Source organism: Saccoglossus kowalevskii, chromosome 2 (genome assembly GCF_978046115.1).
Source record: "Saccoglossus kowalevskii chromosome 2, keSacKowa6.1, whole genome shotgun sequence".
NCBI lineage: Eukaryota > Metazoa > Hemichordata > Enteropneusta > Harrimaniidae > Saccoglossus > Saccoglossus kowalevskii.
The window spans coordinates 34,181,120-34,201,878 of NC_140642.1; the positions used below are offsets into that span (position 1 = coordinate 34,181,120).

At 36.0% G+C, this 20,759-nt stretch overlaps 1 protein-coding gene across 3 annotated transcripts in view; it reads left to right on the forward strand.

Annotated features, from left to right (window-relative positions):
• LOC100328991 (fork-head box N2/3 transcription factor) overlaps window positions 1-20,759 on the forward strand; it is a 47,633-nt gene that overhangs the window by 14,302 nt on the left and 12,572 nt on the right. For all 3 annotated transcript variants that reach the window (XM_085494823.1, XM_006822089.3, XM_085494829.1), the window contains 2 exons: window positions 11,813-11,964; window positions 17,367-17,404. In XM_085494823.1, the coding sequence (XP_085350949.1) occupies window positions 11,813-11,964; window positions 17,367-17,404 (190 nt within the window). The remainder of the gene's footprint in view (window positions 1-11,812; window positions 11,965-17,366; window positions 17,405-20,759) is intronic.

The window sequence follows — 20,759 nt, forward strand, 5'->3', positions numbered from 1 at the left end:
TAACAGAATACAATTGATCGCAATGTTTAATTGCTACATTCAAGCGAGCGTCATTACAAGTAATGTGTATTGATTTTTTTTTCTATTCGTATTTAAAAAAAAAAAAAAATAAATGCCAGAAATGGTGTTTCCTTCCAGGCCAATCAAAAAGAGTAAAGTGTAGAAGTTTTACAGAAAATTAAATTTCCTGTTGGGCAGGATGAATTAGTTAGTGACTCTGTTTGTTACTTTGACTCATTGAATATGTGCCACCAATATACCTGTTCAGCTGTGCCGTGGTGGCTATTTCACTCTATTCCCCTAAATCAATTGCCTACACTAGTCAGTTTTCTACAGCGTCACTAAGGTGCATTGAATGTTAATTTTCCGTAGTGTCATTAACACTGTTCACGACATGCATGAGGAAGAGAGAAAAATCTGTTTCCATTTCCATCTATGTGATTGCTTCAGCTGAATTGGTCTGCGAATGTTCTTGGCGTTACACGGTTATTTAAATGTAAAGGAAGTCCAGAATGTTACAGTATTCACAAATATACAGGGTGGACCCCAGGGCCATTTTTTTCAGTCAACCGATAAGACAGCACACTCAATCTAAATTTACAATTCCACTGGCTATCGTTCTTTACATGTTGACATGTATGGTGGGGTCTATCCCTAAATTCCATCACATTTATTTTCATCCATCTTGGTTATAAGTTGTACATTAATTTTCTCCCTCTATTTGCTACTGAATTTATGCCGTGTTTTCATTCCCTATCCCTTGAATAGGAACTATTCAACTAGAAAATAATCTCCTTAACAAATCTGAGAAATTATTCCAACAATCAGCAAGGTCTTTTTTCTCTATTGCTTACTTATTTTTATTTATTTTTCACAATTTCAATTTTATTTCTCCCATGGTAAATAAGCGGTTTGTTGAAAAATTTAAAGTTTTTCCTGTTTATTAATGGCAGTTGGAGGTTGCCATGGCAACATGGCTCTGAGATATACCATTTAAACTTAAATAAAGTGTTAACAGTGATACTTCATATTTTTTTTTATTGCTTCCAGGTGTTAACTACATCACGCTTCATAGGCTTGCGTCATTTGCATAATTTTAATATGAATAACTGCGCCTGTCACTCTTCATTTTAAATATCACTTGTCTACCTTTCCAGAGTAATACATCTTTCTGGCCCATCATGGTCGCATGTGCAATAGTTGCAGGTCCATGTTTTATCCTTCATCCGAGGCCATCCCTACAATTATTTCTTGATAAAGCTGATTTGTTGCTAATGTTTCTAATAACAGATGTATCCATTAAACAAACTCATTTACGTGCAATTTGCTGAAGGATGCGTCTTTCACATCTCTGTGCTCCATCCAGTGCCCGGCACCTAAACATCAATGAAATCAATAGGCATGTCTCTCTCGGTCTCTTTATTGCTCGCTCTCTATCTCTGCATCATATTTGCCATACACAGTTTGATGGATTTATTTGCCCACTGTCGCTACTACATTTTGTATTAACTCTGTTGTGCACAGATGTAACTTTTGCTGTTGAAAATAAAATATTGAATACAGTGAGAAGAAAATAAAGCCTTCTGTCAAACAATCTTTTGTGAATTGAAAAGCAATATGTGCGTACTAAAATGATGTATATATATATACTTATTTACTAGACTGTACTAAGAGCCATATTGTGCGAATTTCTCTCCTAAAACATGGGGGGGGGACTTCAAAGCACCCATCAATAGGGTTGTATTTCCTTATCTATTTATTAAAGGGAATTGTGGCTACCAGTAGGAGTTACCAGCAGACAGAATTAGCCTTGTAAAGCACAGTTGCCTAGCAACAGTGATGCTGTGAAGACCCCCATCGGTGGTACATTGTGTGGTTAGATGACAAAGTGCATGAAATGCAGCTAAAGAGAGATGATAGAAATTGAAAGTGAACCACCGTTCACTGAAAAGTAATTCCAGTTCTCTCCTGATTGATAGCTTAACGGTATTAAAAAAAATAAATAAAAGTACATGAAATTAATGTTGCGACCAGGCAATAAAAACCTAAAGCGTGTCAATAAAAATTATACAAGGGATCTGTTGTCCCTTGTGTGTTTAACCACAGGAAATGTTAATATGTTTTGCGTCTGTAACAACTGAGCCATACAGAAAAGTAACTAGATTGTTTTTTGTATTTAATCACTAGATGCGCTGGCGTTTATTGTCATGAATCCCTCATTCTGCTGTGTAGAGATCACATCAAATAGTGTTTGGAGATTTGGATAGCTTTCATGAAATTGCTTTTGAATGTCAACTGGAAGGCAGTTTGCTCATCATGGATCGAGTTCAAAAACAAGAAGAAAATACCAATGCTAATCATTCGATTCTTTTCGCAATTTATCAGACTCATTTTGTGTGTTTTCCCCCCATCTAGCTCAAAGCGAGAGTTTCTCCAATCTTATTTATTTCTGTCCCTGTGAATAACCCAGCTTTTATTATTCCTCAGAGTATAGATCCATAGAGTTTGCAGCTTAGAGCGTAGCGCCTGTGAGCAAGCAACGGTTGTTTGGTTTTGGGCTCCTCCATCATTGGTCGAGGTACTCTAAAATTTATTGTTCAGTTATGGGAATGTGATTTTCAATAGAGGCCCATACCACGGGTATCTACCATCACTGCAGACTACATTCATGCATTTCTGGCATTCCTGTACTCTCTGCACTTCATAGTACATGGCTAAAGACAAAGCATCAACCTTTCAACAATATACTGGTGACAAAATAAATGCTTATAATTCCTATTAGGTGTTCCCAGCAGTCTCTTGTGTATGTTGTGCCCCACATACACTCCTCTATGCTGTGTAAATTATTGGGAACTAGTGTCTTAGTATTTTACAATTATTTCTCCTATTGTTTGTTTCTGCTAGAGCGCGGTAGAGTAGTCAGTTACAAACCAACAAGCTATAAATGGAGGGTAACTCTGTGGTGGTGGTGGTGGTGGTGGTGGTGGTGGTGGTGGTGGTGGTGGTGGTGGGCTATTTTTTACAATGTAGAACACAACTCTAAATAGCACCATTTTAACTTGAAATGAAGTTTGAAACATTTTTTGGAGATGCTTTTTGGAAATGTTGTCAAAATGGATTGTTTACATTAGCACACAATAATGTTTGAAAATTTCAGTTGGGATATTATTCGTCCACGCTGAAGAATAAAGCCCCCAAATGGATCTGTACACTTCAGAATAGAATGTTTAGTATTATTGGGGAGGATTTTTATTTTTGTGAGGTACCTCTGCCATAATTGCTGCATTTAGTATTCATAGTAATTTGTCATACTCTCCCCAGCAATCTCCCTTTCCCCAAACAATTTCTTCTTCTTCTTTTTTTTGAAAAGAGCTAATATTACTTTAGTCAGTGAATGAGTTCCCAATTTTTGCACTCTGCCATCTGCCACATTCGTGTTTATATCCCAGGGTTACTAGTTGCCATAGCAACCAGTAAACTGATAAGCTGGCTCACTATTTACTGATAAGTCCCAGATGCTTCTGATTTTCAAAGAAAAGAGGAAATAATATTATTTATTTTATGCATAGCACACTTGATGTTTTAAGTTGAATATTTATTAATAAAACTGAGGGGAAAAGAAAGAAAGGAAAAATTAACTTGTTGTCTATTGTTTCACCCCATTACCAGCTGTGGCATGTGTAACGTGACTATACATGGTTGGTTGAATAAAAGAATTGTCTTTTTATATAAATAATAGCATAATTTTTCATGAAGCTTTTGATGGATGGGAAATTCAATAATTTGTTATTTCTGTTGGCCATGATTATTACTTTTTGTACAATTATTAAATAAAAAAAAATAATCCTATCTGTCCTGCAATTTATCGTTTCAATGAGACGCGAGTGAAACTGAATTTGTTATCCAGGAAGTGTATGTTATAAAAACTACAGTTAATTTTTTGCGCTTAAATTTTCAGGTTAAAATTTCAGAATTCTCTCTATTCACTGCTATGAGCTTGTAGCGCCAATCATCACATCTTGAAAGGCTGAAGAGATCATTAGTAATTTTATTCCCAAAAGCCACATTTGGGTCACATCCTATGAATTCAACCTTCAAGTATGAAATGAAATAAAATTAAATGATTTTGCTTAATTAAGCATACTTCAATCTGATTAGAGATACCAAGGATATGTTTATTATTCGTATATTTATAAGTGACATCTGCCTAAACACAATGCCACTAGGGGCAACAACTTCATCTAATTATTTTAAGGAATATTAATTAAGGTTCTAATTATTTATCTTTAAATTTATCTTTTTCCTGCCTTGGGGACCACGTTGAAAAACTATCTGATTTGGATCTGTCAGATATGCAAAATAAAACTGGCATTGTCTAATTAATTTTTGTTTTCATGATAGGTTTAGTAGTGGGGATGGCTTGTTGTAATTAATTCGGCTGTCCTTATTTGAGGTGACAACACGCTTGCCTGGTTTCATTAATAACTACTGGTATAGGTGATCATTGCAGTTGCATTGGAGAATGCTTGTAGCTGATCAATGGAAAGAAAAAATAAAATTACTAAACATAATTAGAAAACGTGACTTATTTGTTGAAATGAATGCTTCCTCGGAGTGTTCATTAACTATATTTGGCAAATTGAGTTTTCAAGTCCTAACAGAACTTACTATAGTCTAAAAAAACTTTATAATGATTGTGTTTTGTAGACTTGGGAATCTGGCAAAATTGTGTATGTGAAAGAGTTCTCTCCAATCCAGCTGCCTCTGTGGGCGTATTGTTGATTAGCTCGGAGCATGTTAAAAAAAAAGAGGGGGGATTTATGCAAACATTGCAGTCACGTTTTTGTAATAGTTCCACCACAAGTACAGTTTAGGCAATATACCAACAGGCAAACCTGATGATATTAAACTGAAGTTGTGTACATTTGTGTTCCGAATCACAGTATTTGGTTCAAAAACACACAGGCTATGCAGATGAATAGGACTGAACTGAACATATTGTAAAAAGTGTAGCATGTCTGAATATTGCTGATTAGTGACGAATATTTAGAGTGACAGCTGTTTTTTTGTGTTATTTTTGAGAATAAACATTGCCTGCGGGGATCATTATTGGGGAAGAAAGATGATTTGCACACATATTTCCTCCTGTGCCTGTCTGAGGCAAGAGAGCAGTGTAATAGATTTGTAGTGAGTGAATATTCACTCGCATGGCTATGGATTACCAATGTATTGCTTTGAGTAACGTTGTGTATGTTACCGGTAGGCTGATGATTAGAATATATTAATAACTAAAATATAAAAAAAAAAAAAAATTATTTTAGTAATTTACCTAAGCTTGGTGCTCCTCTCTGCTGTGATGAAAGGTTGATGTGGTAAAAAAAGCCGGAAGAGAATGTTTTGGAATGTTGAGAATAATTGCAAGAACATGTAGTACCCGTACTGGTTGCTAGACAACCAGGAAGATATTGTAGTTTTTTTTTTTCTTCAAAAAAAAAAGCTTGCAGAAAATGATAATTGTCGTCCTTGAATCTAGTCAACTTTGCAAAACTATAGGGGTGCTTTTCTTGGTAACATTTTTACATTATTATTTTTCGTAAACTTGCTTCTACAACTGAATCATCCTCGTCTCCATTACTGTATTAACTCTGTTTACAACCAATGTGGCCATCCATTGAGCTTGCCTGTTTTCTCACTACACATGCCCATATATGGTGACTCTGTTGATGCAAATGTGTTACCATGGTAACTGCATGTGATGGGGAGCGAGTGGTGTGATACTAGTCGGCCATTTACAAACACACTCAGCAAGCTTGTGTAATTCCCAGTCACTTGGCTGTGATGGGCCAGGCTGTGCAGTGACATAGGTGCTGCTATGGCAACCGGATGCCTGTACATTCCAGGTTGGCATAAATTGTTCCCCTGGGACTTCTAGAAGAAAGATTAGATTAGTGGCCAAGAAAATTCATCCAATGCAATTCACGGTGACTGCCTGCATCTGCATATTTGTCTTTTGCTGAATAATTCATTGTTTTAATCGTAACAATCTGAAACTGAAATTTTGACGCTGAACCATCACTGAAGGCCATTCGCACTGTGAAATGGAACAAGCAGAGGAGTTTGAAATTTGGTTTCCATGGTAACAGATAAACTGCCTGAGAGCAGGGAATAGTTTGTCATAATAATAATAAAAAAAGAGCAGGTGTGTTTTATAGCAACGAAGGTCCCATCTTATTGATGAGCCTCCCAATACTCATTGTGTGTTTAAATTAAAGATTCAAATGTAGCAGTCCCATGGTAAAACTTTGTCATATAGCGTGTTCTGTACATGTACATGCATGATAATGATTGATGTAATGTCCAGCCCTAATATTAGATGAGTACAAATTCTGGCTTATCATTTTCTATAATAATGTTGGTAAAGACAAAATTCAGTATTTCATTCTATTATTGTCTTTTATTCCTTGACGAATACTGTCGAAATACACGGCCATATGGCAGTGACAGAGTAGTAGTGCTTTCTAATACATTGCCCACCTCTCATTTCCATTGGTGCTTTTAACTTGTGATGATGACTGCATGCAAATCTGGTCTTGGCAATAAAACTGAAAGTGGCTTTGAAAAATGTCTGAATGAAAATGTTTTTAATTCTCTTTTTGTAGAAATAAATCTGTCCTCTGTGGTAAGGCATTAAATTCTTTATTATATATAGTCTTTTACTTTGAGATTATTTTCCCGTGTAATTTAGCATGAGTTTACAAAAAATTCTCTATCCTAAAGGAAAAGCGCTTCGTAATATTGATGTCAGCAATTCGATCAAATAGATTTGTTTACTCATGGAGTATGGAAATAGACACAATCATGGCGTCTGCGTACCGGTATGTCTGCAAATTTCTGTCTGAAAGAATCCTACTCAATTTGCAGCAGAAGTCTTGTAGGGGAGGAAAGAAGACAATTTTACAAGAGACTGATGAGAGTTAAAAGTATTTAATGAAAATGAAACCAATAGGCAGTTATGAAGTTTAATTTCAGTGTCTTTGAAGTTAGACAGCTTGTATATATGTGATATAATCATATATTTATAATACTAATATACTTGTAATCAGTATTTTGCTGTCGCTCACATCTGTCTTGAGCTTCATATGTCATCCTGGATGCAATGCCACATGGATATCTTAATATGTCTCTATCACAGATATCTGGACATGGTAACGCTGCTATGCCTGTAATATACAGATATCTGGATATGGTAACGCTGCTATGCCTGTAACACAGATATCTGGATATGGTAATGCTGCTATGCCTGTAATATACAGATATCTGGATATGGTAACGCTGCTATGCCTGTAATACAGATATCTGGATATGGTAACGCTGCTATGCCTGTAACACAGATATCTGGATATGGTAATGCTGCTATGCCTGTAACACAGATATCTGGCTATGGTAACGCTGCTATGCCTGTAATATACAGATATCTGGATATGGTAACGCTGCTATGCCTGTAACACAGATATCTGGACATGGTAACGCTTCTATGCCTGTAATATACAGATATCTGGATATGGTAAAGCTGCTATGCCTGTAACACAGATATCTGGATATGGTAATGCTGCTATGCCTGTAACACAGATATCTGGATATGGTAACGCTGCTATGTCTGTAACACAGATATCTGGCTATGGTAACGCTGCTATGCCTGTAACACAGATATCTGGACATGGTAACGCTGCTATGCCTGTAATATACAGATATCTGGATATGGTAATGCTGCTATGCCTGTAACACAGATATCTGGATATGGTAACGCTGCTATGCCTGTAACACAGATATCTGGATATGGTAATGCTGCTATGCCTGTAACACTGATATCTGGCTATGGTAACGCTGCTATGCCTGTAACACAGATATCTGGATATGGTAACGCTGCTATGCCTGTAATATACAGATATCTGGATATGGTAACGCTGCTATGCCTGTAACACTGATATCTGGATATGGTAACGCTGCTATGCCTGTAATATACAGATATCTGGATATGGTAATGCTGCTATGCCTGTAACACAGATATCTGGACATGGTAACGCTGCTATGCCTGTAATATACAGATATCTGGATATGGTAAAGCTGCTATGCCTGTAACACAGATATCTGGATATGGTAACGCTGCTATGCCTGTAACACAGATATCTGGATATGGTAACGCTGCTATGCCTGTAATATACAGATATCTGGATATGGTAACGCTGCTATGCCTGTAACACAGATATCTGGACATGGTAACGCTGCTATGCCTGTAATATACAGATATCTGGATATGGTAAAGCTGCTATGCCTGTAACACAGATATCTGGACATGGTAACGCTGCTATGCCTGTAACACAGATATCTGGATATGGTAACGCTGCTATGCCTGTAACACAGATATCTGGATATGGTAACGCTGCTATGCCTGTAACACAGATATCTGGATATGGTAATGCTGCTATGCCTGTAACACAGATATCGGGATATGGTAACGCTGCTATGCCTGTAACACAGATATCTGGATATGGTAACGCTGCTATGCCTGTAATACAGATATCTGGATATGGTAACGCTGCTATGCCTGTAACACAGATATCTGGATATGGTAACGCTGCTATGCCTGTAACACAGATATCTGGATATGGTAACGCTGCTATGCCTGTAATACAGATATCTGGATATGGTAATGCTGCTATGCCTGTAACATAGATATCTGGATATGGTAATGCTGCTATGCCTGTAACACAGATATCTGGATATGGTAAAGCTGCTATGCCTGTAACACAGATATCTGGATATGGTAACGCTGCTATGCCTGTAACACAGATATCTGGATATGGTAATGCTGCTATGCCTGTAACACAGATATCTGGATATGGTAACGCTGCTATGCCTGTAACACAGATATCTGGATATGGTAACGCTGCTATGCCTGTAACACAGATATCTGGATATGGTAACGCTGCTATGCCTGTAACACTGCTGTTTTAAATTATTGTAGCTATAAAGCTTTTTTTGTCATGTCCAAAATTCACATCAGCCTCACCAGGTGTGTAAAGTATTTCACCTATGAAAAAAAAAAAAAAGTAATTTATATAAGGCTCCAATGCAGACGATTTTTTATTCACGATTTTTAAATATGATTTAATTATCAGCTCAGGTCAGTGGGTATGATTGATATATAAAGAAAGTAAACCAGACATTATGTCAAGATAACAAAAAATGCAATTAGCAATCAGACATAATTAGCTTGTAGATTGGCACAAAAGGGGTTTAGTCGTAAAGAATGGATCATTATACAGGTAGAGCCCCACAACTACAGCTGAGCATTGCATTTAGCAATTGATTTCATTTTCCAACTGTCTATTAACCGAATAAACCTTAGCTTTGCTTACTTACTGAGAACAGTGATGCATTAACGTAACACCGTTAGCCATTTCCTGCGGGCTTTCGTTACCCGGTAATTACTGTCATATTTTTTATCAGCGATAAGCTCAATTGTTTTTTGTTTTTTTCCGTTTTTTAGTTTTTCATGGCAACTGTAATTGTACTTGATGTGTGAGCACATTTGCCTGAGTTATTACCCAGTCACAATTTGTTCCTTTTTACACAGATTCTGCTTTGTTTTATTTGCCTTGAGCAATAAACTCGATTCTGTAAATCACCAAATTCCTTATTGCTGATGTTCCAAAATCTCATCAACACTTTAAAAAGCGAGGGAAAAAAATCCTTGAGACTAAGTGTTCTATTTTTTATTTTTCCCAACTGGTTTCTCCATCATTATGTTTTGATATTTGCATTACAGTTTAAAGACTAGAGGGGGTGTTTATGATTCCTGTGTCATCATCTGCGCTGAAAACTGTTTCTTTCCCTAAACGCCTTCATCTAACCATTACCCGCGGCCGGCACGTTTCTATGTAATGAAGTTCTGTTCTATGCAACACAAGTAGCAGCCATTATTGAAACAAAAGCATGTATTTTTATATATGTATATATATAAGTTTACAGTTCCAGTGATGACTGGATCAACTGTTTTTGGAAAGTTCTCTTTTTAAAAATCCATTTTATAGAGATTTAATGAATAAATGAAGTTTGCACTACATACCCAAGAGCTAACACTTGAAATGCATCCATATCAACTACTGTATGTAGTCCAACAAATTACCTGCCCACTCACCTACTGTGAGTATATGTATCTTTAAGCCCCAGCGGTAATTTGACGACAACGACAAATATAAGGGATTGCTGTTATGTGGCGCCATTTTTGCCATGTAGCAGAGTCGTTACTGCATGCATACAAAATTGTCTACCTGGCGGGAAGGAGCTGTATAGATGATCTCGTAATGGAGACATCACCAACTGACTATGTATTAGAAGTCATTGCATATCTTTAGGGTATAGATATGCCATCATTTGAAGAAGCTGTTATCAATGTGTTAATATTTTGAAAGTCTGGGTTCTTATTGGAATATGCACCTAATTAATAAAGGTATCTGTAATCATCTCATCTTGCATTTTATGATACATTTGAACCACTTGAAAATAATTTAATATCCAACCGTTAAATTCGGACCCCTCATTCCTCAGGGATTGAACTGACTTTGTGCTGAAAACAGTGCTATTTTTTACTGGTCAAGATCTGTGTCTTGTCGATTGTCCTGCAGTAGTTTAGGGCTATTCGAGGTGGTTTTCTCTTGTTGTTTTACTAAGTCGCTTCATGTGGGCAGCAAAGCAGGCTTGATGATATCTAGCCTAATCTACTTAGGTGAGCAATGCTGAATAATGTCAATGAATGATGAGTGGCAAAATTGACATAGAGTCATTCAGATTATAGCGATACATTTGGGTTAATTACACTCCTCAGATACATGCAAGTTTTTTTTTTTTTTGTTTTTTTTTATAAATGGTAGTGGGGTTACAGTCATGAATCTCTCATTTTATCAGATTAAAGGAATTAAAACTTACAGCTGTGATAAAAAAAATCAATGCTGGTGTTCACTTATAAGTGTTTTTTGATTACTATTTAAAAGATTTTGGCAGTCCAGAGTGGCCAAGGACTGCCTGCCAGTAAGTCTGCCAGCTTAGATGATGTTCAGAGTTCAGATGAGGTCACTTGATTCCAGTACAGCTATACTTAAAATTGCACAATAGGGCTATTGTTACTAAGTTAATGAAAAAACAACAAAAACTGGCACTACGATGTTGAGTATTGCCGAATCCTAATTTTTTACTTGATTTGACTTTTATTCTCTGCATTTAAATTTCAAATTTATATTATCCTGTGTATGGAATGAGAAAGTGAAATGATTCACTATTTAAAGAAAAAATTATAATTTTGGTATGTTTCATCTGTTTGAATAGTAACCAGGAATGACCCGGTGTTTCACCTTTTTCTAATGAATACCAATATCAGACTATCCTACATGATTTATTGCTTTTTAAAAATAAATTACTAAGTCGTTATTTAATACACGAATTCCTGGAAAAACATTGCTTTATCATTATTGTGCAAAGTTGAGTCTAACAACTGTCAACTTTATACAACATTGATAACTTGTTTAATTGAGAGGTAAAATAAACTCAAAATGAACTGCTGGATGTGTTCGTTCTTGTTTGGAATGATTTATATTTATGTGGTCGCCAAAGTCCGGACTGCTACAAGTACCTCTTATCACAGCTGTTTGAACACGCAGTGTCTGATATCACATGATTTGCAAAGTGAAAAACAAAGATACAACAATTGTGATCATGTAATTAACTTGCATATTTATTCGTTGTTCTTTCACAGACAATTGGTAAAGGGTCCCTGTGGTGTATTGATCCAGAGTATCGGCCGAATCTCCTACAAGCGTTAAAGAAGACCCCCTATCATCCATACCACCACATTTTTACAACTCCACCCCAGTCTCCGCATAGCACACCACTTTCAACCATATCAAGGTAAGCCGCTTTATCTCACAAATTTATCACTCAGATAACAGGCAGCCAATGAGAGGCATGTTAGTAACCATGGAAATTGAAGCAGCCATATTGAAAAAATTTATTCATTGACCTCTGTGAACACAAGTATTCCTGACCTGGTATTTTTTTGTTTTTAAAAAATGTAACATTAACATACTATACAGTTGCATTGCTGTCTGTTATTACAATATATCAATTGTTATTCACAAATTCACATGAATTTCCTCTTAAAAAATGTTTTTGTGTATGATGTCTGTAGTTATTTTCAGGGGACACAGAAATTAAAACTGTTATGGCTAGTAAAACAAAAAATAAATTCTTCTGCACAAATCTAACAAAACTAAAATTGAATATGACTATGTATGACTATAATGGTGTTGAAGTATCATTTTCTTCAGTAATATGTGAAAGATTAATTTCTTTGAACGTGGTGATTTCCGTTTGAGTAAATACGATAACGCTGTTCTTACCGTATTTCAAAGACTCTGGGGATGTAACTTTAGGTCTTTTATATCGCATTCCCTAATGAGTGAATCGCATCGCATCGCCTCCATTCATTGGTACCTACCCAAAACATACATTGAGTTTGCGTCATTCACGTTTCCACAAGAGTCGCACATCAATCAAACCGATTCTGATCAGCAATACTGGCAATGTTAACTAAGCGAGGAAATGTTGAATCATGAAGCACTGTTATTTTAGTCTTTCAATACACACCTGTGTTGATCAAATAAACTTGTGGACCAAACTCTTTTATTTTTGTTCATTATTAACGTTTTATGCAGTAATTTATGATTGATTAAACTGGTGTTTCACTGCTAATTTGCGATAAAAGCAATATACATGTATTTTGTTGTTTGATGTATACTCTGAACAGAAATTACGTAGTTTCACTTGATGTGTGCGTACTCGTCTTCTTCATTTCCTTATTTCCTTGTAATTGACTTTCAGATAATCATTATATGTGCCAAGGTAACAACTTGCGCTCTACCCCGAAATAAGCCGCTATTAGCTTCATAGCTTGGCTTCATTCTGGTGTTTTTGCAAGTTCAGTTAGTCTTTCACCGTAAAATAGTGAGGGCAGTTGAGTTCAATTCAACAGTCCATTATAGTAACGTTTGAGTATTGTTTGTCTGATGAATTTTAATTTTTTGGCTTTTTTAAGTTTTCTCTTCATCCCTTTTATCTGGATTGAAATTAATATTGCACTTGGGGAGTTTCTTGTTTTCAGACTGTATATTGTGACATTGATAAAGGCCTAAATTGCGCATCATACAGGAGTAAAAGTCAATTTGGAGCAGTTGAGCATGAATGCTACTGATTAAGCAGTCAGCTTGGTAATAAGTGAATTCTTTGCCATTCATTACCCAAGAGTTTTACACAAAAAGATGAGTTCATCTCAGAGGACTTTTAGACTGATAGACTTACTGACTAGGAGTAAATCATTAGTATTCAATGCCATCGTAGTAGTAAAAACTGTAGCTAAATTCAAACTTGTATAAGCAGCTTTTACACCGACCACTGCTGTGTTTAAACGCATGCAATCATACACTATACCGGTTTGACAGGTCAGCCTATACTGGGACTTGTTCACATTATAAAGTATTTATTAATTCAACTACTAAAATAGATTTTTAACGCTGCTTTTGTCAGTCGGTTTTGGAGAGCATAATATGAACGTTTCAACTAATTATCCAGTCTGATTGGTGCATGAGAAATTATTTTATTGTAATCGCGAGGAGGCATGAAATATGACAGGATGATTGGAGGAAATTACTCCATGAACAGAATAGACATAACTACTTGTCTATTAATCACTCGTTCCTTTCCTAGTGTGTCACTTTATTGTGCAGGGCTGATACTCCCAGCGGCGGCATGGCTGGGTCTTTTAACAGCTGCAGGGAGAAACAAGCGGGAAGGGAAACAAATGCCAACGTAAGGCCATGTTCGGGGTTTATACAGCCGCACTTCCCGCTTGTAAAAATTGATTAGCCGTGTCTGTTTGATTGAAAACTTGAATTGACATCGCTTTGCTTTGTTCAATTTAAAGATGCCAGTCCATGCATACTGAATAATGCTAGTCAGGTACGGTATATTGACTGGATTTGACAGCCAAAGATCAAACTGAGAACAACCAAAAAAAAAAAAAAATTGATAGAAAAAAAAATGCATCTTTGTGCTTTTTGTTAAATGAAAAACAAATTCAACGCCTCGTTAAAATTTTTTATGTGTTTTGGAAGGAAGGTGGTGCAATCATTGCCAAGAATGTTAAATGCATCTTAAAAGGTAAATAAATAATGTTTTGCAGGTAGTAGACATAATGACATACGATAATTACTGACTAGGCTAGATAGCTTTACACAGACTGTCATCATGATCATTAATTTATGAATTCTTTATCCGCTTATTTTTATCTCCTTCTAGTCCATCCTGTCTCCTGTGTGTAAACAATAATTTTCCTCATTGACCCCACCCAATCATGAATGGTGTTATTGTAGAATGCTATTATTATAAATTATCATGACATAAAAAATAATAATAATAATAAAATTAATGATATTTTTTGTTTTTGAAAGCTGGTTAAAAATTGCCACTAAAAAGAAAAATTTGCAAGTATAATGTGTTGTAAGAAGGCATCGGCATTTGCACTTCAGAATGCAAATGAAGTGAAATTTGAATTAAAAAGCGAAAAGCCAAAACACATACACAGGTAAAATCCATTACACTTTGGTAATTTGAGACGTTATTAGGATGACTGATGCCCGGAATGTGTACAGAGAGACTGGGATTATATGTATATCTGTGTCTACTTCTCTATGACTACAGCTAAGGTACTTAGTTTACTTATTAAATTTGACTTCAAAATGAAAGGCAGATGAAAGTCTCGGCGCTATAGCTTTGTGTTTGAACTGAGATCAGGTTACAGCTGTAGGAGTATTTGGTGGTGGGGGGGGGGGACTGCCCACCTTGTTAAATCCTGTTTTGGTATGATCATAGAGAAACGGGGGACTAGTTTTCCTGTTTACCTGTTTACAATTACTTTGGACATTCCTCAAATGTATTAACATTCCATGTAGTATATGAATATCTCATTAAATAAAATATCAGATTTTGTTGTTGAGTGACTACAAGCCATCATTCATCTCAAACACACCCCAGTGTAGATCTGTGTAAACAGGGATAGAATTCAGCGTGAACTTTTGATGGACAAACTTGTTCATAACAAAGTCAATTTGTCCGGCTGGTGAAGTTACGAACAGGTGCAACAGCAAATCCCTTGTTAGGACTGTGTAAAATTATATCATGCATCAAGAGGCTGAGTGTTCGTAGTTATGACAGTTGGCATTAGGAACTGAAACGGGCAAACGGAATGCTAGATCGCTAATGAAATGATCCGGAATCGCATGTTCTTAACACCTGTCAGTGACATTTAGGGTTAACATATTCAATTTCCCCCTCCCTTTACTAATTGATTTTCCCCTGGATGGCTTAACTCTTTTTGTCCTTGTCTTTAAAGTGAAACGATCAACATGCGTAACATGCATTGTGCAACTATATAAACCACAGGATATTTTTTGAGTATTGTTTTGAATTTAATTTTTTTTTCTAAATTAGAGTGCACAATTTTATGACAATTGTAATAGTTAAAAACTAACCTATAAAACTAAAATGGCGATAGTGAGGAGGACTAGACAATACTCGTGTCGCGTAATTTGAATATTATATTGTTACTATGGTGCTGTGATGCTGAACCAATTTTCTCCTTCTGGAACTGTAATTTTAATTATTAATCTCTTTTATGTCTAAAAATGACTAAAACATGTATTTATTATAAGCAAGTTAAATGGACAATGATAATCTAAAGAAGTGGCAATTAGATAGAGATGGGATCGATACCCTGGATCATTGTGTTTTTTTTGACTCGCAATGATTAAATTCAAATCAAAATTATAAAAGCTGACTGTATATTTTGACAATCCAACGATCAATGTTCTACCTGGTACCATCTGTCAGGGATTTGTTTACTTTAGGTTGCCATAGTGATGATGATGATTGACGTGTCAGTTTGAAAACCATTATGGAATGTCCCCAGATGCCTCCATAATTATGATGGTCATCGTTGTTGTCAAGGATGTTATCAGTTTTTATATTGACCATTTAAATTTGAGTGGGAGCGGAAACGTTTCTGGAAATTGCGTTGGAATTTCTCGCATTCATTGTTGTAGCCTTTGAAGCTTTAAAGACTTGAAAAACCAGTGCATACAAGTGTTGTTAATTCAGTCGATCATTACACTACACTTGATTGGTAAACAAACTCAGCACCCCCTCCCCCACTTCTTCAGTTTCTTTTGAAAAATACTTGTCTATGAAGTATGCACATATAGAATAAAGAGTATTAGTATCTCCGGAAATAGTCCTTGGCCATTGTGTATTCATCATAGATGCGGCAAATCGTGATGTTTTCACCTTTTATTATTTATGCATTATGCAGGCCATCAAAATGTGAGTACATGATATTGAATCGTTTTAAAGGACCTCAAAAGCAGGATAAAATGAATATAAACAGATTTCTACAACATTGGCTGCTTTAGAAATTCAGGAGTTTTAGAAAAAAACAAATAGCTGCGATCACCATAACCTTGCACTTGGATGAAATGTATAACCTTGTTTTTTGAATTATACTAATGTTGTTGACAAACACCACAGTTTGTTTTTAATTTGACTGTATTTCTTCTTGGATATCTACACTTTCCATGGTATCAATTTCTCGCCCTGCTTACAAAAAAAAATCATTGGTTTTCATTTCAAGTTCATTGAGCATATTGAGAAGTGGTTAACCACTTGTTTACTCAGAATACTGTTCCACTTCTTAAACATGGACAATAGCAACTACTTTCCTTGCTGTTATTACCCTTTATAGTGGCATATCCGCTTGTCCTTGCCATCGGCCTGAACTTTTTCCACACAATGGTGTTTGCTAGTTGTACATCTAATGCCTTGTCGATTTCTATTACCCGGTGTTCTCCCCAGAATACAGACAGCATGGTGGTACCGCCACTGTGCTTTGTTTTACCGCCACACTGGTCTACCACAGTTATATCCTGACTGCAACAGCGACATTTCCACTGTACCATTGCTGTCTTTTTAAAAACAAATAGATAAGTTGCCGAAACTTGTGTGTATTGAGACAATAACAGTTTTGATTTTGTTCATTGTAGAATTGAATGAGAACAATTTCTGTTGGGAATAATTATGCAAAATTTTTTTTACTGCCACAGTGGTTTTAAATATTTCTGGAGAGAACATATGTGTGTTATTTATTTATATTTATTTATATATATATATATAAAATTAATGCATCACTTTTATTTTATTTTCAGTATTTCAAATACTCAAGGCTTGTTTTCATCGTCTGCAGGTAAGTTTGAACCTTCCTGAAAAACTCTCTTGAATTCAAAATCTATTGTTTTAATTTTGTGAGACACGTGAATATTAGCATGAGGTAGGGAGGAGGGATTTGGCAGGAACAGCATGTTTAATAACAGACACATTTTAAAAAAAAAAAGTGCTTTGGAGACAAAATGACAAATTGTTTTTCTTTCCTGCCTTTGAATCGTTAGTAAATACTGACTGTCACAGCTGGTGGTGACACTTTTGCTCCGAATGACAAATACCTTTTTTTCAATATTTTGGGGTTTAGTCTTTATTCCAGGTTTATTATTGCTTAGAAATATGCAGATGGGAGAGATCTTTATCTCACATTGTTCAGGGTGTGGCATGCCTTCTTTTTTTCTTTTTTTGCCAGGAGAGCACTTGTGAGTGAGAGTGGTTGCCATGACAACTAATCACACTGAGCACATCCATCTTGGTGGATTTCTCCCACAGGAGCTGCTAGAGCAGAATAGGTTTATTTTGAGTAGTTGGAAATGTTAAAGATCCCCTAAACCACGTCTGTGTCAACCTATTGCCTCCACTAGATCGTTTATATTCATGCTTTTTGGTGTGAGGTCGTGTGGAGAATGCAAATTCGGTTAGAAAGCTCTGAGCCGAGATAGATTCGTGAAGCAGGCCTGTGTGCTCGACTGACACTGAATTTCTTCAAGGACAAGAGAATGGTTGTAAAACAAACACCAAGTTTGATACTAACAACTACTACTGGTAGTAATTCAGCCATTAAATTTGTTATTACTTCCAATGTCTGTGTCGGCATACCACATGTAGTGATTTGGAAAACAATCTGAGTAGGTTTCCCACTTCATACTGTCTTTTGTCATTGCTGCAGCCATCCATTCATGGATACAGTAGTCTGTAGTCACCAATGTTGTACTTATTCCAATTTTTATCATAAATAATAATAAAGCAAAACGTGTGTGTCTGCAACTAAATCAAAATTTAAATGTAAACACTGTACCTGCCAAGTTTAAGATACCCACCTAAAGAAAGATCAACATTTGATAATACTTTTGTGTTGTACAATTATATTGCATGATAAATTGTCTAGGGTGATCCTGAAAATGTATAGATTAGATGATTTGTTGTTGTAAGTTTCTTCAGTGCTGCAGAAAACACAATCAGGTAGAGTGTCTGGGCACTGATATCTGTCTTTAACTCAAGGACACCAGTGCAGGGATAATCAATTGACCTAAATCAGTGAACCATTGTAAGATGATTTTAAATAATGCGTACCTTTATCAATTCGTGTTGTACAGACCGCTTAATACAGCTCCCGGGCATCGTTCATGTTCTGTAATAAACCTAGTAAACAACATGGAAATTTATTGATCGTATCGAGTTGAGCGGTAATTTTAGTTGTATATGCAATACCTAGTGAGTGAACTTATTTTAAACACTGCACCCGTGTTTGTTTCTTTTCTTGTTTGCACGTTCCGTTCAAATTAATAGATTTCATCTTTATTGAAACGAGGCCTCTCTCTCATCTCAGGCCAAAGATCGGATGTTGAGATCTTGCGGCAGCCTCACTGATAAAATTGAATCTGCAGCAATTAGTGGAATTAGACCGGTCTCATTTCCAACTGAGTGTCTGTATCTATGTAATGGAAGAATGCAAGGTCCACGCTCACAATAAGTTTGAGTATGTAGGCAAATTGTAGACATGCTGAATGAAGGATATATAGTACTAAATCACTTCCTGCGATTCAAAATCCCTCAACTAAAGGTTTGATTGACTATTTGACACAAAAGGTGATAACATACCGTATCAGCACTTAGCACAGACAGAGCAGTGTTAACGCTACAGCCTGAATTTGTCTGTACCATATTTGTTCTATTAGTAGTGTACTTTTACATAGAAGTGTGTATATGAACAAAATACATCATATTTTAATAATTCAGTATATAGTAAATTCAATTTTAGTTTTAAGTGCACTTCTCAGTGTTAGTTTATTGTAAAATTGCGGGGTAAATTGAGGTTTTTTTTGTAAATCATTTATTGCGTTCATGTATATGCCACATTGTGGGGTATAACATTTTGTGATATCCCCGAAAGGGTGTATATCACCTTGTGCTTGGTACAATCACCCATATTCAAGCATGTATTAGACAGTTGTATATTTTGCAAGTTTTTAGTGTAGTGGGGCAGAGTAGTATTTACATGTCCCTTGCAGGGTGTGGCATACAGATTTCATTGATTTCCCATAACAGCGTGAGTGGAAAGCCTGTATTTGATAAATTAATCATAAAAACCAACACCGTTATTGGAAGCAGTTATTGCTATTATCGAACACTTTGTCATTGTGCTTTAATTCCGCCAATACACACGAATAGCAATTGCACTACGAGCTCTTCTATGGATGGTTGCCATGGCGATAGCCACAAATAATCTGCGCGGCCATCTTTTCAATTGTACACGTAGTGGGCCTCTGGTTTAGATGATGAACCAAACAATGATGTGTAAATCTGCAGAGACTTCTATAGCTTGGTTAATTTCACCTTCAAAACTTTCACTCTCAAAATTTTTAAATGGTGGTGACATAAGAGGAAAATGGTGATTGCTTTTACTTTCATTCCTAGACTGTTATATGGAGACTCTTACATGTGACCACAAATACAATGATGTATTAGAAATATTACAAAACATTCATATTACTGTTACTGTACAGACTAATTTTTCATGTTACTTTCAGCAAAAATTATTGGTCAATCAGAATCTAATGTTGGGTGGGGTGGCGTTTAGCTAACTCATTTTGATGCTGTCTCCCCATCTACCAGTGAGCTACCCTGAACAGAATACCAGTAGAAATTATGATTCTCCACTTTGTCTAATTATATTGAACAGTTATTTTTAGGCATTTAAGCTGTGGAGAGTTGAATGAATGAATTGTTTGCATTTTTGGCTGGCTTTTACAATTACTAGCACACCCCCCTATCTTTTCTCAAACTTCTGATGATTTGTAAGCTTGAAGATGAATCATACCTCAAATTTATTAAACACTGCCACATGTACTGAACATATTTATCATAGAAATAAAAAAAAAATTAATTGAAAATGAACAATTAAATATTACATAAACTGTAAAAAAAGAAATGTCTGCTGATTTTTGGCAAATGCGTAGTCGGATAAAACAGAACTGGTGATGCAGTTGAAATGCACAGTTGGATGAATGCTAACGTAGAAAACCGATCTGGTGATGCAGATGACCTCAATAAGATGATAGCGTCATGTTGCCATGCCAACATGTACGTATACTGTTACATGATCAATGCAGTCAATTAAATGAAGACTGTAGCCGACTGGGCATCTGTTGTATTCGGCC